Source organism: Microcaecilia unicolor, chromosome 11 (genome assembly GCF_901765095.1).
Source record: "Microcaecilia unicolor chromosome 11, aMicUni1.1, whole genome shotgun sequence".
Classification (NCBI taxonomy): Eukaryota; Metazoa; Chordata; class Amphibia; order Gymnophiona; family Siphonopidae; genus Microcaecilia; species Microcaecilia unicolor.
The window spans coordinates 13,061,405-13,087,617 of record NC_044041.1 but is presented as its reverse complement, the minus strand read 5'-3'; the positions used below and the strand labels follow the sequence as shown (position 1 = coordinate 13,087,617).

The 26,213-nt window shown below is 46.1% G+C and overlaps 1 protein-coding gene across 2 annotated transcripts in view; it reads left to right on the top strand.

Annotated features, from left to right (window-relative positions):
- LOC115480831 overlaps window positions 1-26,213 on the top strand; it is a 70,004-nt gene that overhangs the window by 38,995 nt on the left and 4,796 nt on the right. For both annotated transcript variants that reach the window (XM_030219761.1, XM_030219760.1), the window contains exons 3-6: window positions 11,417-11,607; window positions 12,746-12,943; window positions 16,713-16,907; window positions 18,279-18,413. In XM_030219761.1, the coding sequence (XP_030075621.1) occupies window positions 11,417-11,607; window positions 12,746-12,943; window positions 16,713-16,907; window positions 18,279-18,413 (719 nt within the window). The remainder of the gene's footprint in view (window positions 1-11,416; window positions 11,608-12,745; window positions 12,944-16,712; window positions 16,908-18,278; window positions 18,414-26,213) is intronic.

Here is a 26,213-nt window from a genome sequence, read left to right as displayed (position 1 = left end):
CGTGGGAACCCTGCTGGCACCAGTATTGTTCATGTGATGTCTATGTAAACTGAATCTTGTCTTAAGCATCTGGCCTGTTTCTCCAATATAGCATCCTTCGTTACATTTTTTACACTGAATGATATATACCACATTGGAAGATGAGCAAGTGAAAGATCCCTTTATGTTGAATATCTTTCCTTTGTGGATGACTGTGGGGTCCTGTGAAATATTTTGGCATAGTTTGCAACTGGATAAATTACAGGGACGTGTGCCCTTCTGTTCCTTTTCAGTCTGTGATGGAAGTTTACTTCTGATTAGCTTGTGTTTTAAGTTGGGTGGTTGTCGGAAGGCCAGTACTGGTGGGGATGGGAATATCTCTTTCATTAATTCATCCTCCTGGAGTATAGGTTGTAGATCTCTTATGATTTTCCTCAGTTTTTCCAGCTCTGGATTGTATGTCACTACAAGGGGAATTCTGTCTGTGGATTTTTTCTCCTTGTACTGTAGCAGATTCTCCCTGGGTGTTTTGAGGGAGGAGGCAATATTCTTGGAGATTATTTTGGGGTTGTAGCCTTTCTGTTTGAAGGATGCAGTCAGGCTTTTAAGGTGTCTGTCTCTGTCCCCTGGGTCAGAGCAGATACAGTGGTATCCTGTGGCTTGGCTGTAAATGATGGATCTTTTTGTATGTGAAGGATGGAAGCTGGAGTTGTGGAGGTAGCTGCATCTGTCTGTGGGTTTCTTGTATATAGATGTTTGTATACAGCCATCACTGATTGAGACCGTGGTGTCCAAAAAAATTGACTTTTTCTGGGGAGTAGTCAATTTTGAATCTGATTGTAGGATGGTATGTATTGAAGGCAGAATAAAATTGTTTCAGAGTTTCTTCACCCTCCGTCCAAATTATAAAAATGTCATCGATGTACCGGTAGTATTTTAGAGGTTTGGTCTGGTGTGTATTCAGAAATGTCTCTTCCAGCTCAGCCATAAAAAGGTTGGCATATTGGGGTGCTGTCCTGGTGCCCATCGCAGTGCCCATTATTTGTAGATAGATATCATTGTTAAAGCGGAAGTAGTTGTGAGTTAAAATGAATTTGATTAATTTTGTAATAGTTTCTGGTGAGTATTGATGGTCCAGTGTGGATTTTTTTAAGGAGTCTTCCACATGCAGCTATGCCATCCGCATGTGGAATGTTGCTGTATAGTGATTCTACATCCATCGTGACCAGAAGGGTGTTAGGTAGTAGTTGCTTGATATTTTTCAATTTATTCAGAAAGTCTGTGGTGTCTTGTATGAAGCTGTTAGTTTTGTGTACGAGAGGTTTCAGAATTCCCTCTATGGATCCAGATATTTCTTCCGTGAGTGTGCCAATACCTGATATGATTGGTCTGCCAGGGTTTCCTGGTTTGTGGATCTTGGGTAGCATGTAGAATGTGCCCACAACAGGCTGGTTTGGTATGAGTTTCTTCAGGTGAGGTTGCGCTTGTGTAGGAAATGTTTTGATAAGGTCTTTCAGCTGTTTTGTGTAATCCTGTGTGGGGTCCTCAGTTAGTTTCCTGTAGTATTTATTGTCTGAGAGCTGATGAGTCCTTAAAACCACACAGTCACCGAAGGATTGTAGATATGGTGGATAGTGTACTAAGGCTTGTAATTCGCTAATGCACAAGTGTAATAGTTTTGAGGAACATGGTCTTCCAAGAGAGAAACCTTAAGTCTGCTGAGTCTAGTGGTTCAGATGAAGGACTTATGAGCTGCGATAGTACCATATTAAGGTCTCATGGCTCGAGCAGCTTCTTAACAGATGGCCTGGAGTTCGAGACACCTACAAGTAGGTGTCTAGAAATAGGTTGTTTGTTTATAAACTCATGATAGGCCGTTATGTCACAGAGGTCTACTGTCATGGAATTTGTACCGAGGTCAGAATCTGATAGAGCTAGAAGGTATTGAAGCAGAGAAGATATTGGGCATTCAAATGGATTGTTTTTTTGTGAGGAGCACCAAGTCTTAAATCTCTTCTACTTAATAGCATATGATTTCCTAGTGGTTTCTTTTCTGAATGCTAAGAGGATGTATTGTACTTCATTTGATCCATGTGGATAGGCCCAGTGAAAGTAGGTCAGGTTGAATGATGAGATTTGGAATGCATGGAAGCATTGGAGGAGGTTCTCATCTTAATTACTGAAGGCAAAGAAACCAAATCTGTGTTGACCAATATGGTACTATTATAACTGTGCTGAGTCTCTGTGCTTCCGAAGTATCCTGGATATTAACATGATTGGAGGGAAAGCACAAAAGGCTCTACATCCATGATGTCACAAAAGCATCTCCTGCTTCTTCCTCATCTGCTCCAGACCATTCCCAAGAAGTGGGTGATATGCTGTCCTACCAGAGATGGGGAAACTGAGAACTGCTGAGTGATTTCACCTTATTAGGTCCCATGCAGCTCTGAGCCACTCAATATATCTGTCTTCTCAGCAGATGGTAGGTATGTTCCTGTGTAGCCCTGTCCCTTAGGCCCTTGGTTGGCATTAAATAAATAAGTAAATAAAATTTAAAAAGCTAAAGAGAATTTAGAAGGCAACAGCAGCAGGGGCATAGCCAGTGTGGTGTTTTAGCCCCGTGGTTGTACACTGTGATCTCGAGGGTCTCCCCCCCCCCCACCTCTGGTCCGGCATGGAGATTGTACCTCAGCTCTCACCCCTATCCACTGGGAGGGGTTTCTTGAGTGACCCCCCCCCCCACCCATGGAGGGAACAGAACAGGCATGCTAACAGCCTAGAGAAAAAGAAATCCAAAACAAAGTAAGATAAAGGCTTGGGATTGGAGTCTTTCAAAGTCTTGCCACTGCCAGTACCAGTCACTGTTGGGGGAGTTCTTTAGTGCTGTGTGCCATGTAGGGAAGTGTTTGGCTGGGCTCTGCTGAGTGACACTTTTCATATGATAACGGCGTCTGCAGAGAAACCGCACCGCTGCAGCTCTTGTGCTGCACCCAGCTTTGATCACCGGTCAGCGGCAGTTGGCGTGTCTGTACAGAGTTAGTACTGGGGGAAGCTGCATCATCTGGAGCAGCTGCCATCTTATCTTGGGTGGTTCAACCAACCTCGGGGGGGGGGGGGGGGGGGTCATCGGGAAACACTGACTCAGCTCAGAAGTCCAGGGGGTCGCTGCCATTTTGAGGCCTCTCTCCTCAGATCAAGCCCTTGTAGGTGAGCCTCTGGTTCTTATTAAGCAGGGTTCTTCTGGGGGGGCCCCAGGCACTCTTCTCCGCAGAGTTTGTCCTCCTATTGTATCAGGCCGTATGCTTGTTCATGATGCTTTAGCTGCTTTGGTGGGAGAGGGGGCCAAAAGGTATCATTTCATTCCACTGGAGCAAGAAGTTCAGGATTCCTTGGCCTCCCTTGCTCCAGGGAACAAGGTCTAAGGCAAGGAAGAGATCTGGGTAGATGATCTGCAGGAGGAAACTGCAGAGGTTACCTGGTTACTGTGCATTACCAGGGTCAGGTGGTGCTGGTTGAGTCTGGAGGCTGTATGTTCCATCAGTCGCTTGAAGACAAGAGCCATTCGTTTGGCGCACTTGGAGTTCCATTCCCTGCTCCTCCACAAGGTGGTCAGAGTCTTGTCATTCAATACGACAGTGGGGGCCTATGTGAATCAAAGAGTTGGTCTCCGGTGCAGGAGACAGCAGAACTCACGGTCTAGGCGGAACGGAATCTCCTCCTCCTGCTGGCCTCTCATGTGGCGAGAGTGACCATTGTGAATGCAGATTATCCGTTCGCTGGTAGACAACTGCCAACTGAACTGAAGGCACATTTCCACCAGAGCCCAGGCTTCATGATAGGCTGAACACTCTTTGATTCCTGCTTAAGACATTTGTAAGGTGGCAACTTGGTTGTCTCTCCACTCTTTTGTAAGGCATTACAGATTGGACGTGCAAGTTAGGCAGCCTTTGGGGCTGTGGTGTTTGCTCAAGGTACTGTTTGGCAGACTGGATGGACCGTGCAGGTCTTTTTCTGCCGTCATCTACTATGTTACTATGGTATTCAATATGGCTGAGATGGCCTTCCTCTCCTTTGATGTTTGTGGGTCTCTGGAGTGTCTGGATAATCAAGAAATGTATTAAGTTATGTCCAATAAAAAAGGTATCATCTTATTTTCTTTTCCATATTTTATTTTGTTTTATTTCTATTGATTACCTTTAAAAGTGGACTAACACGGCTACCACACCTCTCTACTCATTTTCTTCTTGAATCCCTTTCAGCGTGACTTGATCGATTATGATGTTACTCACACTTTAGTGACTCCCTTTACTTCAGTGATTGGACAAAGGGCTTTGTTGAATTTTTTTGTTTTGTTTGTTTGCTGCCAGGGATTCTATTTGCAGTTGGTGCTGCTGCGGCACACCACGGTGAGATAGGGAGGAAGAGCCTTGAGCACATTGAGTAAGTGCCAGGGAACTCTTTGATCCTTGATACCATGTCAAGTGGCAGCAGCCTCTGTCAGTGTGGAGCATAGTGCCAGGAACATTTTGGGGACTGTAGGATAGGGGATGAGACTTGATATATCGCCCTTCTGTGGTTACAATCAAAACGGTTTACAAATTATATACAAGTACTTATTTTCTACCTGGGGCAGTAGAGGGTTAAGTGACTTGCCCAGAGTCACAAGGAGCTGCAGTGCAGTGGGAATCAAACCCACTTCACCAGGATCAAAGCCCACTTTACTAACCACTAGGCTACTCCACTGCAGTGGCGTAGTTACGTGGGGCCTGGGCCCCCGTAGATTTGACCCTGGACCCCCCCTGCCGACGACCCTCTCGACCCCCCCTCCCGCCTTTGCCTGCCTTTGCTGGCGGGGGACCCCAGCCCCTGCCAGCCGAGGTCCTCTTCTTCCCACGCAAGGCTTCCTTCTGTTTCTGATGTTCTGCATGGGAAGAAGAGGACCTCGGCTGGTGGGGGTTGGGGTCCCCCGCCAGCAAAGGTAGTCGATGGCGGGTTGGCGGCGGGAGGGGGGGTCGAGAGGGTCATTGGCGGGGTCGGCGGTGCCGGGGGGGGGGGGCTAAAATGTGCCCCCTCACCTCGGGCTGTGGACTCCTCTCCCGCCGAAGTCTGGCTACGCCCCTGCTCCACTGTACAACTTCAAGGACAAGCTGTCTCCGGCACGACACACGTGTGCTGGCAAGCATCTTTCTTTCTGTCTGCAGCTTGAGACTTCAGATGACAAATTTTCAGTGCCAGAATGAGCACCCATATGCACACGAGTTGTTGTTGTCAGTGCAGGCTTTCGGAGGACTTCTCTTGGTGAACATTACTTGATGGTTGTGCTCATGTTCAGCTTTCCATGTGAGAGTCTGTCTGGGCAGAATTCTTAGCTGCCGTCAGCACTGACTCTTCATTCCTGACTTGAACTTTTCACAGCTGAAGCCAAACAGAAAAGCTGTTGTCCGAAGGTATCTGGACGGTGATTGGCGTTGGAATTTATAGGACTATTTCTAACCAAAGAAATGCCAACCACAGTGTTTAAATACTGACCCACTGTGTGGTGGGCTAGTCCCATCTCAAAAAAAAAAAAAAAGTACAGAAAAGGGCAAATGAAAATGATAAAGGGAATTAAACAGCTCCCCTTGTGAAGAAAGACCAAACTGGTTGGGGCTCTTCAGCTTGGAAAAGAGACAACTGAGAAGGAATATAAGAGATAGTACATAAGTAATGCCATACTGGGAAAAGACCAAGGGTCCATCGAGCCCAGCATCCTGTCCACGACAGCGGCCAATCCAGGCCAAGGGCACCTGGCAAGCTTCCCAAACGTACAAACATTCTATACATGTTATTCCTGGAATTTTGGATTTTTCCAAGTCCGTTTAGTAGCGGTTTATGGACTTGTCCTTTAGGAATCCGTCCAACCCCTTTTTAAACTCTGCTAAGCTAACCGCCTTCACCACTTTCTCCGGCAACGAATTCCAGAGTTTAATTACACGTTGGGTGAAGAAAAATTTTCTCCGATTTGTTTTAAATTTACTATACTGTAGTTTCATCGCATGCCTCCTAGTCCTAGTATTTTTGGAAAGCGTGAACAGACGCTTCACATCCACCTGTTCCACTCCACTCATTATTTTATACACCTCTATCATGTCATAAGTACATAAGTAACACCACACTGGGAAAGACCAAGGGTCCATCGAGCCCAGCATCCTGTCCACGACAGCGGCCAATCCAGGCCAAGGGCACCTGGCAAGCTTCCCAAACGTACAAACATTCTATACATGTTATTCCTGGAATTTTGGATTTTTCCAAGTCCGTTTAGTAGCGGTTTATGGACTTGTCCTTTAGGAATCCGTCCAACCCCTTTTTAAACTCTGCTAAGCTAACCGCCTTCACCACTTTCTCCGGCAACGAATTCCAGAGTTTAATTACACGTTGGGTGAAGAAAAATTTTCTCCGATTTGTTTTAAATTTACTACACTGTAGTTTCATCGCATGCCCCCTAGTCCTAGTATTTTTGGAAAGCGTGAACAGACGCTTCACATCCACCTGTTCCACTCCACTCATTATTTTATACACCTCTATCATGTCTCCCCTCAGCCGTCTGAAATCCTCTGAAATCATGAGTGGTCTGTTATTTATCCTTCTACTGGTTCTAAGACTAGGGGACACACCGTGAAACATAACAGGTAGCAGGTAAACAAATCGGAGGAAGTATTTATCACTCTGCGCACAGCCAAGGTGTGGATTATTTTTTTTTTTTTTGGCCAGAGTGTGTGTGTTTATTTATTTATGACATTTTTACACGAAGTTAGCCCGAGAAATGACTCAGGTTTAATGTGGCTTACAATAACAAACAATTAAATGAATGATACATATTAAAAATCACATAAACAAATTATAAACTACAATAAATAATGCTATAGCATTGGCTTTGTAAAACAAGTATAACATATGTGGTGAATTACCGTATTTTTCGGACTATAAGACGCACTTTTTTCCCCCAAAATTTGGGAGGAAAATGGGGGATGCGTCTTATAGTCCGAAGGTAGAGATTTGGCTGGCTGGCCGGCTGGCCCTCCCTCCGAGTTCGGGATCGCCCTCCCCCCGGCCCTGTCACCACTTCTCCCTACTCACGCGATCTTCCCTGATGGTCTAGTGACGTCGGGGCGCTGCTCTCCATCCTCCTGTATGTAGCCTGACGGTCTCGGCGAGATTCAAAATGGCCGCCGAGACGTCCATTCTCGGCGGCCATTTTGAATCTCGCCGAGACCGTCAGGCAGCAATGCATATAGGAGGATGGAGAGCAGCGCGCTGGGCAGGAAAGAGGGGGCTCTTTCCTGCCCTGACTCACAAGACCACCAGGGAAGATCGCGTGAGTAGGGAGAAGTGGTGACAGGGCCGGGGGGAGGGCGATCCCGAACTCGGAGGGAGGGCCAGCCAGCCAAATCTCTACCTTCGGAGGTAACCCTGAGGGCGATCCCGAACTCGGAGGGAGGGATTTGGACAAGACGCACCAGAGCACCTAGGTTTTAGAGGAGGGAAAAAGCAAGTTTTTTTTTTCCCTATTTCCCTCCTCTAAAACCTAGGTGCGTCTTATAATCCGAAAAATACGGTAACCTGGATGCAACTGTTCTTAAGGGTAGATGAGTAGAGAAGCAGATTAAATCATAGGTGGGTATAAAAAGGGCTTGAACATGCTCCTGGAGGAAAAGCTATTAGTTAGATTTGGAAAAGCCAGTGCTAATCCCTGGAAGTGAACAGCAAGGAATGGATCTACTTGTCATTTTACCCAGTACTTGTGTTCACATTGGCCACTGGTGGAGACAGAAGGTTAAGCTGTGTGAACTTTTGATCTGACCCAGTATGGCACAGGCGAAGTCCCATTTTGCCTAGGAAATCTTGGGAGGAATTAGGATGTTGCAGTAACTACGAATGTTATGAAAGTGCCCAGTCTGTAGCATACACTTGTGTGTACAACACACCCCTTTCAAAATTAAGCATCCTGTAAATAGCAGCACTGTAAAATTGGCTTTTATACATCTCAAAAAAGACATAGTGGAATTGGAAAAGGTGCAGAGAAGGGTGACAAAGATGATTCAGGGGATGGGACGGCTTCCCTATCAGGATAGGCTGAAGAGGCTGGGGCTCTTCAGCTTGGAGAAAAGGCGGCTGAGGGGAGATATGATAGAGGTCTATAAGATAATGAGTGGAATGGAACGAGTCGATGTGGAGCGTCTGTTTACGCTTTCCAAAGAATACTAGGACAAGGGAGCATGCGATGAAGCTGCAGTGTGGTAAATTTAAAACGAATCGGAGGAAATTTTTCTTCACTGAACGTGTAGTTAAACTCTGGAATTCGCTGCCGGAAAAGGTGGTTAAGGCGGTTAACTTAGCGGACTTCAAAAAAGGGTTGGACAGCTTCCTGGAGGAAAAAGCCATAGAATGTTATTGAATGGACGAGGGAATTATACAGTATTTCCAGGATGGGTGGGACAAATTGCTTGTTCTTTTGGCCGCTGTCGGTGACAGGGTGCTGCGCTCGATGGACCCTTGGTCTGTCCCAGCATGGCGATGCTTATGTACTTCTCCACTATTTACACTATAAATTCCCTGCAGCCCTTAAAATGACCTCCCGTATGATGATCTGTGTATGAGATGGGGTACTAGGGAAAGGCAGCATGATGCTGCGAAAGTTTGTACCATTTCGGGGTGGGGTATTAAACTGATAAGGTGCCCAAATCTCAGTACACTAAGATACTGACGTAATGCAATTATCATCACCGTTATGGTGCAGAAAATTAATGAGATGTGTCTGTGGTTTTTGCTTTCTTTTGAGCATGTGTATACATCTTTTTTTGGCAAGACATTTCAGCTTAATGCAAGGATCTGTGGGGGATGGATATTGGGGTAAGACAGAAAAGGTGTGCATTGCAGAAGGTAGGAGGAGGGGGGCCCCCGTTGGTCATTGGGATTCAGCCTGTATTCTCATCCCTTCCCACTGCAGGCACTTTGCTGCAGATAGACTGCAGTTGCTGCTGACAGTTACACCGTGGAGCTGTAAATCTGTAAAGTCGGCTTGGCTCTTTGCCGCCTCAGAAGACGATGCGGCTGCTGCAGAGAGGGCACTTCTCTCAGCTTATTAAAGAGTTCGCTCACACTGATTTTTTTTCTGCTTCTCTTCCCTTTCCCCAGACCTGAGTTAGACTTGTGGTCGCCTCCGGGCCTCAGCTCAGTTCTATTTACTGCAGTAGTTTCAGCAGTACTGCAGCACTTACCCCATGTCCCCAGACAGCTCTTGCCAGACCTACTCTGCAGTTTTTCATCACATCCTGTCAGCAGATAATCATGTCCAAATCAATAACGTACTTATTTCAATCTGTACTGATGTCCAAACTTTTCCCTCATCCCCTACTTCCCAAAAACTTCATTTGCTGGTCACTAGGCTCCGGGTATATGGAACCCTAGCACTGCGTCTGACGTCTCTCTTTCTCTGTCAAGGTTTAAAATCCTAAATCTCTTGATTTCAGTGTCACACTTAGTTTTCTACGGTCTGTGCGCCCTGATCGTGACTGGACAAATTTAGGCTTCAGTAACTGGAGAACAAGGCCAGAGCCAGGCAGACTTCTACAGTCCGTGCCCTGAAAATCCCTTCTCTCAGTACCCTTCTCCACCACCGCCAATTCCAGGCTTCGCCCATTCTGCCTCGCCTCACCCAATGCTTGGAATAAACTTCCTGAGCCCTTACGCCAAGCCCCCTCCCTACCCATCTTCAAATCCTTACTCAAAGCCCACCTCTTCAATATTGCTTTCGGCACCTAACCTTTATACCTTTCAGGAAATCTAGACTGCCCCATTTTGATGACCCCTACTTGTCTGACTGTACATTTTATCCTTTAGATTGTAAGCTCGTTGAGCAGGGACTGTCCTTTTATGTTAAACTAGTAAGAAATGCCCGTTTCTGGAAAAAATGAAACGGGCGCTAGCAGGGTAATCCCCCCCCCCCCCGTCCTCCCGAGTTGCAGACACCCCCTCCGTGCCTCCGTTCCGAGTTGCACACCTCTCCTCTTCGTCCCTTCGTCCCTCAGTGACGTGGTTGCGAGGGCCGCCCCGCCCTCAACGTCATCGCGTTTTGACGCGAGGGCCGCCCCGCCCTCAACATCATCGCGTTTTGACACGAGGGCGGAGCTACAGTGACTGGAGCCTGCAGGCCAAACCGGATATCTCGGACGCCTCAAGTTTCCGGCTTGAGGCTTCAAAGTGCCTTTTATATATATAGATTGTACAGTGGAAATGTCAAATAGTAGTAGTAGTAGCAAAATGGCAAGGACAAAACAAGCTCAAGTATAACGTATGTAGTATCACATCATACCTTATACTATGAGTTTATCTCAGTGGGCCTGGATGGGCTGCACAGGTCTTTATCTGCCGTCATCGACTATGTTACTATGATATTTGCATCCCAGAATTTAGCCTACCAGAGTTTCTTGATTGGGAGAGTAGATGGCATGGATGGGCAAACTGAATAGGTCATATGGTCTTTTATCTGCCTACATTTTTCTCTGTTTCTGTATTGTATGCAGAACTCCCTTTGAGTCCCAGGTCTTTGCTTTGCATTGTTAGCATCTGATGCTGACTGCTGCTTTTGGATTTGGGCATGAGAGAGGCCTAGTTAGAAAGCTTGAAAGGCTGCTGAGTCACCTTGTTAAAATGAAGCGCTCGGATTCTCTGTCTTTGCCCACCTACGTGACATTTCATTGATATCTGCTCTGCGTTTGAGTTCAGATAACTCCACCTCCTGCAAATTACTGCTCTTCACGATAGCAAAAGATTTATTATCGTTTTGTGTATGGCACCACACAGCCAGTGTTCAGACTAGTTTTAACATAACAGGTTCTATCTAAGCAACTGGGAACATAAAGATGTCCGCAGTATTCAAATCCATTTATCCAAGTGACAGCCACCATTGTCTGGGTAAATGGTGTAGCTAAGATCGGCTGTCAGTATTCAGCAGCACTATTTGAATAGACCTCCTCTGTCCAGTGCTGGGGGCAGAGAAATTGCTGGCCTAACTTCATCCGGTTAGGTATGCAGACAGCAGTTTGAATATTGCCAATCTACCTGGATATTCAGCAGCATTCACTGTCGGTAAATAATTTAAGTGCTGTGGCCAGTGTTTAAAACAGATGCCGACCACAGAGTTTAAATACTGACCTATAGGATTTTGGTAAACTGAAGCCTTTAAAAGTCAGAATTAAATAATGGATTTTGCAGTACGTCCCAGAGGCATAGATAACTGTGGGTTGCATGACATTTGTGATGGTCTTCACCCTAGTTTTAATTCCAGACGTGAGCGGAGATACTGGTGCTCTGATGTACTTCAAACTCCCCCTGAAATTGTGTGTAAGGAGCCTGAGATCAAGGGAAGCTAATCCAGACCCTGTGTCTTGTTTGTCAGGTCTGAAGATCTTACGCTGCTGTAACCACTGTGAAATTGTTGGAACCATCAAGGGGGAGAAGAAGTTCAAAGGGGCCCATTGGCACTGTTACCGTTGTCGCAATGGCTTCAATCGCAGAGACGAGGCAGTGAAACACTTCAAGACCCATTTTCGGAATCCCCACACCACCTTCCAGATTCAGATCACACAGGTGAGCACAGGTGTGTGCACCAGAACCATCCTGTACAGCACAGGAATGAGTGACAGAATCGCCCTACAGAGAGCACAGACAGGGCAGGATTAACCCTTGGTGGGCCCTAGGCAAAGACCTGCATTGGGCTCCCTATTGTAAACGTAAAATACATTTTAAAATTTCCACACTCAAGGCTGTGCATGGTCCTGACTGCAGAGGTGGAACCAGCAGGTAAAAAAACGCACTTTACCAACTTCTCCTGCCAAACTGGAGGGACAGTGGGGGTTGGGGGGGGGGGTTGAGAACTGTCTGAACTTTGCTGACTGCGGTGGCTCTGTCCTCTTCCCTTCCTTTCTGCCAGCAGCTGACTTTACCTGTGCGAAATTCTGCCTTAGGAACCATTAAATTACACATCTAAAATATTTGGGCCCTAGGCATGTGCCTAGTTGCCTGTGCCTTAATCCTGTGCTGATCACAGAGGAAGGCACTTAAATCATAGCTCATCAGACCAACCCCCACCCCCAATTCATGGCCTCTGGGGCTCTTGCATGGATGTATAACATGCTCATATACCAAATTCTGCCACTGCACTTACCATGCCTGAGTGAAAATAATCAAAACTATATTCTTGTCCTTGTGAGGAGACAAGTTGCTTCCAAAATATTCCTTATGGGCAAAAGTGATTTTTTTTTGCTAAGGAGAAGTTTGTTTGTTTGTTTTTTTCCCCCTCCTGGATTATATTATGTCTTCTAGAAGCTGCTGAGAATAACCTTGGCCACAATTTGCATAGTTTCAAAATTGTGCAGGAAACTGATTTGCAAGCTTTGTGCTGTTCCCTAAACACCTCTCTCCCATTTTTGGCCAAAATGTAAATCTGGTTTCATATGAGATGAAGCCTTGAAAACTTAACTCCACACACGCATAATATGTACATGCATAACATGTTACGTGAGAGCTCGACTGCATGTGTCTAGTTGCCTGTGCCTTAATCCTGTGCTGATCACAGAGGAAGGCACTTAAATGTGCCAGAATCATTTGGTTCAGTGTATAGGGAGGGCAGGAGCTGTAACAGAACGATATGGTACAGGACCCAGGTGAAAGCACGTATGTGTGACAGAGTTATTCTTGTCTGCGTTTGCATCTCTTTGTCCATTAGGACGTGAACAACCGCCATTACTACGCACACAGTGCAGAAGCCCACCCAAAATCCTATGGCAGACTGCACATCACCAGTGGAACGAATGTTGATGTGATGTCCATTGGGTCAGTGCTGGCACAGGCAGTTCTCACTACTGGATCCCCCACGTTTCATACCGACAAGAGCACCGACGTTTTCTCCTGCCATTCGGTCAAGGTACGTGATTAGAATGCAGAAGTGGCTCATGGGTGGGGCATAAGTCAGGTTGGCTTTGTTCATAAAAGGGCAAAAAAAAATCATAGCTCATCAGACCAACCCCCACCCTCAATTCATGGCCTCTGGGGCTTTTGCATGGATGTATAACATGCTCATATACCAAATTCTGCCACTGCACTTACCATGCCTGAGTGAAAATAATCGAAACTATATTCTTGTCCTTGTGAGGAGACAAGTTGCTTCCAAAATATTCCTTATGGGCAAAAGTGATTTTTTTTTGCTAAAGAGAAGTTTGTTTGTTTGTTTGTTTATTTTTTTTTTCCCCCTCCTGGATTATATTATGTCTTCTAGAAGCTGCTGGGAATAATCTTGGCCACAATTTGCATAGTTTCAAAATTGTGCAGGAAACTGATTTGCAAGCTTTGTGCTGTGCCCTAAACACCTCTCTCCCATTTTTGGCCAAAATGTAAATCTGGTTTCATATGAGATGAAGCCCTGTAAACTTTACTCCACACATGCATAATATGTACATGCATAACATGTTGCGTGAGAACTCGACTGGATTTTCAGTGAAAGCGTGTGCACTGCTTTGAAAATTACCTCAGGGAATGATGCACACCCATTTACACTTGCATGCACAAATTTTCACTTGAATTTTCAAAAAGTATGTGCATAAGAACAAATCCCTCCCACCCTGGGAATGATTTCACTCAGACCAGATAAGTTTCCATGTACCCAGGCTGTACATATGCAAGTTTGCTGCACATTGGGTGGGCAGTTTTACAAAAGCCCATTGGTTTGGATAAAGCACTGTTCTGCTCATGGAAATGTTTTTGAAAATTACCTGTCCTGTGTGCACTGAGATACATGAGGAATAAGTAACACAGGCCAAATTCAGGAAATATGGTTTTGAAATACAAGGAATTTTTTTTTTCTGTTCTTAGAAAAATATTGAGGCACAGTGATAGGTGGTTTTTTTTTTAATGCTGGATACTGCAGCTAAAAAAAATAAATCCAGAAATTCAGTACCCGTATTCAGCAGATAGTGGCTGACATGGACTATCTGGACAAGACACCAGCGCCAGCACAATCTAGAGAGCTAACCAGATAAAACTGGGACAGCAAAAAGACTGACAACTTAATCCAGATCATTTTCTGGGTAATGGACTGAATATTACTGCTAACTGGATAGCTTGTGGCTTCCGCTGTTGCCCCACGCTGGCACTATCTGGACAGTGACAAGTGGTCTGTACGAATATCCAGCTGCACTTATCTGGATAGCAGGTGTTTGGTATCTAGAGAAGTGCTGCCGAATATTAACCTGTGAATTTTCAAAACTTGGTCAGGAAAAAGGAGCACGGAATAAAAGCTTGCAGGTCAGTATTTACACCCCACGGTCGGCGTTAGTTTAGAACACTGGTTGTATATTCAACGTCGCTACCCGTAGAAGCAGCAGCACTGCTTGAAGGACCGTATCTGTATAGTGCTGCTGAAAATTCATGTTTCCTTTTTATCCTGCTAGATCAGCCCAGATGGGTAGATTACGATCTCCAACCAGCAGATGGAGGCAGAGGACATGGACATTTCAGTGACACCATCAGCATATGGAGTGGTGCAGCCCTGGAACTTGCTAGTATTTCTCTGCCTCCAGCAGATGATGTGTTTGAACTGATGCAATAGGAATTTTCAGTGCAGGCCTGACTCCCTGGGGAGCTGGTTATACTCTGAGGACCTGTGTTTGAGTCAACTCAAAGAAACCCAAACTTGTTATGAACTTAATGAATTTTTTATAACCTCCCTCTCTATGTTTCCCTAATGTGTCTGTACATATCTATTTCATTTAAAATAACCACTCTATATTTGTTTCTTCACTGGAGGAGGCTTTCGCCCCACGGCGCTATGTAAGCCACATTGAGCCTGCAAATAGGTGGGAAAATGTGGGATACAAATGTAACAAATAAATCACTTTTTTGTGTATTTTTTTTCGCATAGAGGACAATTTGTACACAGTAGGACTCTTGAGGAAGGCTGGGAAGCCAAAACAAGGCCTGTATTGAGTCTTGTCCGGTCTGGGACTGTGGACTGCTGTCCAGTTCTGCTTAGGCCTGTGTTTCTATACAACCATGAATAAAGGATTTTTTATTCTGCAACCTTGGTTCATCCTGTAATTTTTCACCTCCACCCCTGTGTTCTATTTCTATAATATTGGTCTATATTATTGGTCTACAATGTTGACTTTCAGTAATGAGTGACCCATAATGTTGGTCAGGTGTTCCAGGGCTGCACCATTCCGTACTGGTGACCATGGCACTGAAGTGTCAGTTTTTTCTTTGCAATCCATCTGCTGGTTGAGGAACACAAAGCCACTCACCTGGACTGGACTAGCAGGACTCGAGGTAAGAACAAATATCACCATAAGGGGTTTATGCGTTTAGCACTAAACATATAAATCCCTTGGCATATCTGGTCGTCGTTGCTTGGTTATTGAAGAGTGACAGGAGCCTTAATGTTAAATAGACACAACATAAGAGACTAAATTCTCTTGCAGTGAGGTAGGAACAGGTTCTGTCCGGGAATGATGGCACAGTGGATAAGGGAATTAAACCCACAGATTCATTGAACTTGGAAGGTAGATAACTCTCGCAGCCTTGGCAGTGGACTGCGCTTTCACCAGCGGCGTACCAAGGGCGGGGCGGTGGGGGTGGTCCGCCCCGGGTGCACGCCGCTGGAGGGGTGCAGAGAGCAGCCATGCGCCTGTCGGCTCCGCTGGTTCCCTGCTCCCTCTGCCCCGGAACAGGTTACTTCCTGTTCCGAGGGAGCAGGGAGCCAGTGGAGCTGGAGAGCCGCACAGCTGCTCCCAGCAGCTAAGAATTTCGCCGGGGGGGGGGGGGGGGGGGGGGGGGGGGGGGGGGGGGGTGCGCGCGCGCATCGGCGATCCACCCCGGGTGGCAGCCGACCTAGGATCGTCACTGGCTTTCACTCTGCTGTGTTCAATCTTATTGTGACCCTCGACCCCATGTTACAGAACATATCCTGAATTCTGATCTGCTCTAGTGTCTTCTGCTCCAGTTATTAAGAATCTTGAAGGCCTTTGCCAGTGCACGTTTATCCTAGCGTGCAGCGTTCCCTCATGTTCCAGCCTTGCTGCCCTGTCTTTATTCTCAGTCCTGCACAGCACTTTGTCCCAGTGCCGTAGCTACGTGGGGCCTGAGGGGGCCGGGGCCCCCGCAGATTCACCCCCAGACCCCCCTCCCGGCGAACCCGCCCCCGCCGCCTACCTTTACTTTTGCTGGCGGGGGATCCCACTCCCCGCCAGCCGACGTCTTCTCAGTCCTTCTTGCTCTTCAATTTGTTTGCTGACGTCCTGCACGTAATTGTACGTGCAGGACGTCAGACTCAGAGAACAGTTCTGTTCTCTGAGTCTGACGTCCTGCACGTACAACGTGCAGGACGTCAGCAAACAAATTGAAGAGCAGGAAGCGACTGAGAAGAAGACGTCGGCTGGCGGGGAGTGGGATCCCCTGCCAGCAAAAGTAAAGGTAGGCTGCAACGGCGGCGGGTTCCCGGCGAGAGGGGGGGGGCGTCAATGTCGGCCGGGGGGGGGGGGGTGGCGCCGGGGGAGGCCTAAAATGTGCCCCCTCCCCCCAGGCTCTGGACCCCTCCCCCAGGGAAGGCTGGCTACGCCCCTGCTTTGTCCTGGCATGGCAGCGTTCTTTGTTATCGTAGTCTCTCTTTGTCGACACTTTTCACATTGCTTTTCTTTTCAAAGGACAGCAGTTTAACCAGTGGAATCACCGTTGAAGGCGAGGAGAATGTGTGTATGACATCCTCATCTGCCACCGTTGCCACATCCTCCTCCTCCTCCTCCTCCCTTACAACACACCATACCCTTGTGCTGATGGATCCCGATGGAGACAACGAAAACATCATCTTTGAGGATGGAACTAGTTCAGTTACTGGACAGGTAAGGAAGAGATGTAAGTCTCCATTGGACAAAGGGGAAGAGCGGGGTGTAGAAGCTGTGAGATTTGTGAATATTTTGACGACAGGGGCATGAAGAAATGTGTCAGGTTCTTTTGTAAAATTATTTTAGAATTCTACTGTGAATGATCTTCGAACTGGTCAGTATTGTGCACACAACTAAGCTCTTCTGATATGAAATGGAGCGTGCTGATTGTGAGCCTCTTGGTTCCTGGCTGGGCTGATATTACTTTTTTTTTTACTCTTCTTGCCAGTAATTTTATCATCTGTGAGGTAGAGTTTTGTTTTTCATGCTTCCCCATAGATCTAATGATGATGTATTTGTGCTCGTGAGACCACCCAAGTGTCTTCTTCAGATCAGGTGTTTTTTGATTATTAGAAAAACTCTTAACAATTTATACCAGTTAGACAAACCCATTCCTTTCTTATTCAGGCTTAAATTACGTCCTTCAGGTAGTGCTTCCGTCCCATCTTGATATGTGTTGAGTCTTCTCAAGAGGCTGGTTTGCAGCTTGTGCAGAACACCTCGGCCTAAATTATCGCTGGGCACAAATGATGAGACAGGCCTGCTCCATTAGACTTCATACTGGTTTGCTAGTCTTTCCATTTGCATTGTAAAATGTTCAGTGTTTTTTTTAGAATTCTTCGGGGCATGGGTCCCAGCTTTTTCTCATTGCATTCAACATTATGTTCCAATCAGGCACAACTCTTATGTTCAGGATAAAATCAAGAGGAGGGTCGCTGGACATGGGTGGCTGCAGGGGGGCAGGGGGTCGCTGGACATGGGTGGCTGGAGGGGGGCAGGGGAGAGAGGAGGGTCGCCGGACATGGGTGGCTGCAGGGGGGCAGGGGGTCACTGGACATGGGTAGCTGGAGGGGGGCAGGGGAGAGAGGAGGGTCGCCGGACATGGGTGGCTGCAGGGGGTCGCTGGACATGGGTGGCTGGAGGGGGGCAGGGGAGAGAGGAGGGTCGCCGGACATGGGTGGCTGCAGGGGGTCACTGGACATGGGTGGCTGGAGGGGGGCAGGGGAGAGAGGAGGGTCACTGGACATGGGTGGCTGCAGGGGAGCTGAGGAAAACCTTGCTAGCGCCCATTTCATTTGTGTCAGAAACGTGCCTTTTTTACTAGTGCTTCCATAATTTTACGATCTGTTTTACCTTCATGTTACTTTAAGACTGAAAAGTCATAAACTTCCTCCTTAAAGTGTTGTACACAAATTGTTTGACTCCCACCTTGAGAGACTGAACTTGTTCTTGACAAGTATAAGACTTTTTAAATGTAAAAACGTATGTTGTCTTGCTCTAGAATGTTTTTCTGCCTCATGTTGATAAGCATCTTTCCTGTCCCCTTAGGCCAGTGAATCACCAGACCAGAGCCTGTTGGAGAAGCAGCTAATTGAGCTGCATCAGCAGAACCAGAGGTTGAAGGATGATAAGGAGGACACTGAGCGGAAACTAAGAGCCGAGATTCTGCAGCTAAAGGAACATGTAAGTGCCCGGGAGACCAGGAGCGAGAAGCCTAGGAAATGTTAGTGCGAGATAGGGAGAGAGGGAACAACACACAGCGTCTCCTTTTCTGCAGTGTGATTTCTCTGCCTGTAAAACCAGCTTCACATGTGGAAAATGATTTTAGAAAATCGTGCATATGGTGTAGGCATTCTTGAAAGTGTTATTTAGGCAGAGCAGAGGTGCAATTGCAGTGTACATATGCGTTTTATAGATTACGCAGCTACACACACATTTGCAATAACTTCGGAACAGGTGTAAATGAATGTGTTGGCATTTGGGAGCCCAGTCTCATTTAGTCTACTTGGACATCTGCATTTTATTTTTTAGCCCCTTGTCTATGGAACTCCCTCCCATGTGAGTTAAGAGAATAACCTGTATTTTGTAGGCCCAAAGATGTTTTTCTTCAATCAAGCTTTTCCCAGCTGGCTGTGCTGGTTCTGAGACTTGTGCTAAGTGTTTGCATGTTTTGATTTCTCTTTTGTAATTACAGAATTTCATTTTGTCTCTTACTGACTTTCTTTGGGGTGGTTCTTTTGTGTTGTTTTATGGCATTTTGTTTCTTATTTCTAGCGTTATATTTTGAAACTAGTAAGAAATGCCCGTTTCTGGCAAAAATGAAACGGGCGCTAGCAGGGTAATCCCCCCCCCCCCCCGTCCTCCCTCCCTCCCTCCCGAGTTGCAGACACCCCCTCCGTGCCTCCGTTCCGAGTTGCACACCTCTCCTCTTCGTCCCTTCGTCCTTCAGTGACGTGGTCGCGAGGGCTGCCCCGCCCTCAACGTCATCGCGTTTTGACGCGAGGGCCGCCCCGCCCTCAACATCATCGCGTTTTGACGCGAGGGCGGAGCTACAGTGACTGGAGCCTGCAGGCCAAACCGGATATCTTGGGCGCCTCAAGTTTCCGGCTTGAGGCTTCAAAGTGCCTTTTATATATATAGATTGTACACTGCTTTTGCTGTGCATTGTACTAAACAGTTTACAGTTTATTAAAACTTTCTAAACCGCCTTAGGTGAGCAAACGGGGCAAAGCAGTGTCCAGACTAAAGGCAGTAACCATAACCATAAAACCTTTATAAAATAGGCTTAATTTAGACCTGGGGTGCAGGTTCGACAGCAAGCTGCAGCTGCCCCTCCTGGTCTCCTTTTGTGTTCAGGTCAGATAAAAACTTAAATGAAACTTTAGATTTAGGAATGTTTTGTTTTTGACCAGTCCTTTCAAATATTTCTTGACTACGGCAGGCAGACGCAGAGTAAACATGAGCAGTTTCTGCAAATGCAGCAGGAAGTTCTTAATTTGGGTGCTCAATTTCCTTCTAAGGCCCAGATGCACTAAACGTTTTTCATCGTTAAATGAGCCCTTAAGGAAGAATTTCCGATCCTTTCCATGCACTAAAGCCTATTTTTCGACGGTAGTAGCAGCTAACGAAAACGGAATGGAGATGAGCAATTAGTGTGAAAACCCCATTGAAACGACATGCACTAACCTTTTCCGATTGCCTTTACGCAGGAAAAAGGCAGGAAAACTAACGAGAGGTCTGGACCTCTCGTTAGGACAGCTCTGTGCCAGGAAAAAGTGTTAAGTGAAAAAATAAACAAACTTTGAGCCAATCCCAGCGCATTAGGAGAGCTAAAAGCGCTGTGATTGGTCCAAAGGACCTCAGAAAACACATAAAAAAATAAAAATAAAAAAAGGATCGGGAGGGGGCAAGGGCGCTCATCAGGAGCGTCCTGTACGGACGGCCTTGGCCCCCCCCCCCCCCGCTGCTCCCCACTTTCCGCCGCTCCCCCCACCCCGAAAAAGCAAACTTCTAGAAGCCCCTGCCCCCCTCCCTTCCTCACTACTCTCTCACCTCAGCTCCGCCTCCCGACATCCTCCGTCCGTGCCCCGCCCCCTTTTGGGGTCGTCGCCGCCATTCCCCTCCTCCATCGGGCCCCACTTCCTCTTACCGGGCCCGTGCAGCGCCTCTCTCCTCTGTCCGAAGGCGCTGCACGGGCAAGAAGAAAGCTGAATCAGCTGATGCCTGCCTTCGCGATGGCGCGTCTTTCTCTTGCTGCGCCCGCCCCTGTCTGACGTCAGTAACCTACGTAGGTTACTGACGTCAGACAGGGGCGGGCCCAGGAGGAGAAAGACGCTCTATCGAAGCTAGGCGAAGGCAGGCATCAGCTGATTCAGCTTTCTTCTTGCCCGTGCAGCGCCTTCCGGCAGAGGAGAGAGGCGCTGCACGGGGCTGTGTTTTTGGAGCATGCTTCGTTATTTGAAATTCGGTAAAGGTTTTAACGTTTCTGATTTTTTTACGTTTGCTTGATGCATCTACCCCTAAGTGTCTTCAGTCCTAAACAATTAAGGGATGTCCTTGATGATAAGATTACAGCTTGAGGTTGACTTTGCCAGTAGTAATACCCAGTAGCTCAGAGTATTCTGTCTGCTGCCTTTTCCTGTATCTTCCTTTTTTTTTTTCTTGTGTATCTTTACTTTCTCTTTTGATTACCGTATTTTTCGGACTATAAGACGCACCGGACCATAAGACGCACCTAGGTTTTAGAGGAGGGAAATAGGAAAAAAAAACTTTTTCCTTTTTCCCTCCTCTAAAACCTAGGTGCTCCGGTGCGTCTTGTCCGAGTTCGGGATCGCCCTCCCGTACTTATGTCACACGATGTTCCCTGGTGGTCTAGTGACGTCGGGGCAAGAAAGAGTCCCCTCTTTCCTGCCCAGCGCGCTGCTCTCCGTCCTCCTGACTGCTTCCTGACGGTCTTGGCGAGATCTCGGCGGCCATTTTGAATCTCGCCGAGACCGTCAGGAAGCAGTCAGGAGGACGGAGAGCAGCGCGCTGGGCAGGAAAGAGGGGGCTCTTTCCTGCCCCGACGTCACTAGACCACCAGGGAACATCGCGTGACGTAAGTACGGGAGGGCGATCCCGAACTCGCTACCTTCGGACTATAAGACGCACCCCCCATTTTCCTCCCAAATCTTGGGGGAAAAAAGTGCGTCTTATAGTCTGAAAAATACGGTATATAGTATGGTTTATTATTTGGTAATATAGATTTCTGCTTTGGTTTTGTATAGATTGTTGAAGATTAGAAGTGTTTGTTGTTTGCTTATACATTTTTTGAAATAGTAAAAATGATAAAATAGTCACCTTTTTGCTACTTGGACATAGGCATCCTCTTTCTAAAATTACTCTCCGCGTGTGTACTATTCCTAGGGTGGAGAATGGACAGAGGAAGGTGCTAGATCAGCACATGTGCATGTATTTTATAGAACACTAGTAAAAAAAGGCCCGTTTCTGACACACATGAAACGGGTGCTAGCAAGGTTTTCCTCGGAGTGTGTATGTTTGAGAGAGTGTGTGTGAGAGTGACTGTGTGAGAGAGAGTGAATGTGCGAGTGTGTGTGTGACAGAGAGAGTGAGACTAGGTGCGTGTGTGTGTGAGAGAGAGTGTGTGTGTGTGTGAGAATGAGAGTGTGTGCGAGTGCGTATGTGAGACACAGTGAGTGTGAGAGAGAGAGTGTGTTTCACACAGATACAGTGTGTGTGTGTGTGTGAGAGACAGAGAGTGTGAGAGACTATGTGTGCGATACACAGACTGTCTGTGAGACCGAGAGAGTGAGTGTGTGACACATACATTTCAACGAGTACATGTACCCCCAGTTACTCCTGCCTTGGAGCAGTTAAAGCTCTTTGCAGAAGCTTGAATTAACTTTCACGCGGATGCACGTTACCCCTGTTGGGCTGCCTTATTTTATACCAGGACATCTGTGTGAGAAGTCCAGAAGTTGCCTACATAGGCACCTTACCTATCTGCCTTTATCAAATAGGCACCTGGTAGCACGGAAACACCGTCACACACGTATACCTGTTCTGAAGTTGGTGTAACTGTGCATGTACTGATGTATTTTATAATAATTGGTTTCTGTGATTGCTTGGTGATCTTAAAGCAAGCATCCTGGACTCCTGTTTTCAGAGTGTTTACCTATGGCTCAAGCACTGATAATCTGAAGTGAAGCACTAGTGACAAGAAATTGTGTTGACGGGTGATGGTATCAAATTATCAGAGCCTGGGGACATAAAATAAAATAGAAGACATTACCCACCTTTCTTGTCTCATACTTCCTCCCCACAGCCTTCATCCACTTCCTCTTTCTCCCATACCCCCTGGATTTCATCTAGTTTCTCTCTCTCTCTCTCTCTCTCTCTCTCTCTCATACCCCTCCCCCTAGCTTTTCCCAGTTTTTTCTTTCATATTTCCTCCCCCCAGCCTTCACCAAATTTTTCTTATACACTCAGCTTTCACCCAGTTTCTCTCTTTTTTTTTAATGTTTGAATATTTTATTAAGCATCATTACAATACAACAATGTAAACGTTTTCATTTTTCCCCCACATTTCCCCCCCTCCTCCCCCTCCCAGCTCTATTTCAACTGTCCTTATTGGGTTAATCGCTTAAATCGAGACCACAGTTCAGAAGATGGGCTGTACCTTCCCATTCTTTTGTCCGTTAGTTGCTCCAATTCCCCGACCAGGGAAAGCTTCAGAGTCCAGTCCAGCTCTGAGGGAGCCCTCTGTTTCTTCCAGTGCATTGCAATGACACTCTTAGCCGCCCAGTTTCTCTCTTACCCCCCCAGCCTTCACCCACGTTCTCTTTCTCTCATATCTGCCCCCAGCCTTCACCTAGTTTTTTTTCTCTCATACTTCCTCCCCCACCCCCAGCTTTCACTCAGTTCTCATATTCTCTCCACCAGCCTTCACCCAGCTTTTCTTTCTCTCATACCCCCTCCCTCCAGCTTTCACCCGGTTTCTGTCATACCCCCTTCCCCTAGCCTTCACCCCATTTCTTTTTTCTCTCGTACCACCTTTCCCTGAGCCTTCATCCAGTCTCTCAGACCTCTCCCCCCACCACACTGTTTTTTTTTTTTGGGGGGGGGAGGGAGGGGGAGATACAGCTACAGAAATAAAGTGATTTGCATGATAGCATTTATATGGTCTACTCGTTTACTTTGGTTGTTTATTGAAAAAGAATAATAATATAGAAACAAAGAATGGAAACATGATGTTAGATAATGATGAACTTTGGAAATACAGCTATAAGGGTTCCCTGCAGTGATATAACTTGTAGTAAAAAGTAAGATACAGTCAACTTGTACAACCTTATAAGGAGGTGGAACCAAAATAAAGAAGAAAAACTCCTTCCCTAAACACAAACACACGTCCTCTGCCTTTCTTATTATAGTTTAAGCCTACAGGCTGTTAACTGAGTCCCCTTCTCTATATTATATCTTCCTGAAATCTATGGGGCTTTTTTAAAATTCTATCAATAGAAATCAAACAAAATAAAACATGGAAAAGAAAATAAGATGATACCTTTTTTATTGGACAGAACTTAATACATTTCTTGATTAGCTTTTGAAGGTTGCCCTTCTTCCTCAGATCGGAAATAAGCAAATGTGCTAGCTGACAGTGTATATAACTGAAAACATTCAAGCATTACTATGACAGTAAAATAGATACCATTGGAGATTCTACATGGAATGTTGCTGCTATTGGAGATTCTACATGGAATGTTGCTACTATTGGAGATTCTACATGGAATGTTGCTACTAGTGGAGATTCTACATGGAATGTTGCTACTAGTGGAGATTCTACATGGAATGTTGCTACTATTGGAGATTCTACATGGAATGTTGCTATTCCACTAGCAACATTCCTGCGCAGGCTTCTGTTTCTGTGAGTCTGACGTCCTGCACGTACGTGCAGGACGTCAGACTCACAGAAGCAGAAGCCTGCACGGCCACATTGGTGATCTACAAGGGCTGACTTCTACATGGAATGTTGCTAGTGGAATAGCAACATTCCATGTAGAATCTATAGAAATCAAACAAAATAAAACATGGAAAAGAAAATAAGATGATACCTTTTTTATTGGACATAACTTAATACATTTCTTGATTAGCTTTCGAAGGTTGCCCTTCTTCGTCAACCTTATTGATAACCTTAAGAGTGGACTAACACGGCTACCACACTCCTCTACTTTTTAATTCTAAAAAGAGTAACAGACCTGTTAAGGTTAATACAAAACTCCAGTACACACAAAGAGAAGAATAAATGTGACTGTCTTTGGGAAAAGGTTGACTAAAGTTGGCAGATTCAAAAGGTTGAGAACGGCTGATTTTTTTTAATTTTTTTAATGTCATGGGTCCCTAAGCAGTCTTGAAACATGTTTGAGTATCTGTAACTTGTTTACTTTTTCACGATACAGACGTTCAAATATTTAAAAGGTATTAATCCGCAAACGAACCTTTTCTGGAGACGGGAAGGTGGTAGACCTAGAGCACATGAATTGAGGTTGAAGGGGGGGCAGACTCTGGAGTAATGTCAGGAAGTATTTTTTCATGGAAAGGGTGGTAGATACATGGAATGCCCTCCCGCGGGAGGTGGTGGAGATGAAAACGGTAATGGAATTCAAACATGCGTGGGATAAACACAAAGGAATCCTGTTTAGAAGGAATGGATCTATGGAATCTTAGCGGAGATTGGGTGGCAATACCGGTAATTGGGAAGCAAAACCGGTGCTGGGCAGACTTCTACGGTCTACGCCCTGATCGTAACTGAATAGATAAGGTGGGCTGGAGTGTAAATTTTAAGGGGTTTCGATGAGCTTCAGAACATTTAGTACAAGAAGAGTGCTGGGCAGACTTGTACGGTTTCTGCCCTGAGAAAGGCAAGGACAAATCAAACTCGGGTATAAAGTATCACATACCATGTAAAATGAGCTTATCTTGTTGGGCAGACTGGATGGACTGTATAGGTCTTTATCTGCCGTCATTTACTATGTTACCATGTTACTCTTTGGGGTTCTAAATGGAATGTTGCTACTAACTGGGATTCCGGAATCATGTAACTCTTTAGGATTCCAGAATCTTCCGAACTTTTAGTCAAAGAACAGTGCTGGGCAGACTTCTACGGTCTACGCCCTGAGAAAGGCAAGGACAAATCAAACTCGGGTATAAAGTATCACATACCATGTAAAATGAGTTTATCTTGTTGGGCAGACTGGATGGACTGCATAGGTCTTTATCTGCCGTCATTTACTATGTTACCATGTTACTCTTTGGGGTTCTAAATGGAATGTTGCTACTAACTGGGATTCCGGAATCATGTAACTCTTTAGGATTCCAGAATCTTCCGAACTTTTAGTCAAAGAACAGTGCTGGGCAGACTTCTACGGTCTACGCCCTGAGAAAGGCAAGGACAAATCAAACTCGGGTATAAAGTATCACATACCATGTAAAATGAGCTTATCTTGTTGGGCAGACTGGATGGACTGTATAGGTCTTTATCTGCCGTCATTTACTATGTTACCATGTTACTCTTTGGGGTTCTAAATGGAATGTTGCTACTAACTGGGATTCCGGAATCATGTAACTCTTTAGGATTCCAGAATCTTCCGAACTTTTAGTCAAAGAACAGTGCTGGGCAGACTTCTACGGTCTACGCCCTGAGAAAGGCAAGGACAAATCAAACTCGGGTATAAAGTATCACATACCGTGTAAAATGAGCTTATCTTGTTGGGCAGACCGGATGGACTGTACAGGTCTTTATGTGCCGTCATTTACTGTGTTACTATGTTACTCTTTGGGGTTCTACATGGAATGTTGCTACTAATTGGGATTCCGGAATCTTGTAACTCTTTAGGATTGCAGAATCTTCAGAACTTTTAGTCAAAGAACAGTGCTGGGCAGACTTCTATGGTCTGTGCCCTGAGAAAGGCAAGGACAAATCAAACT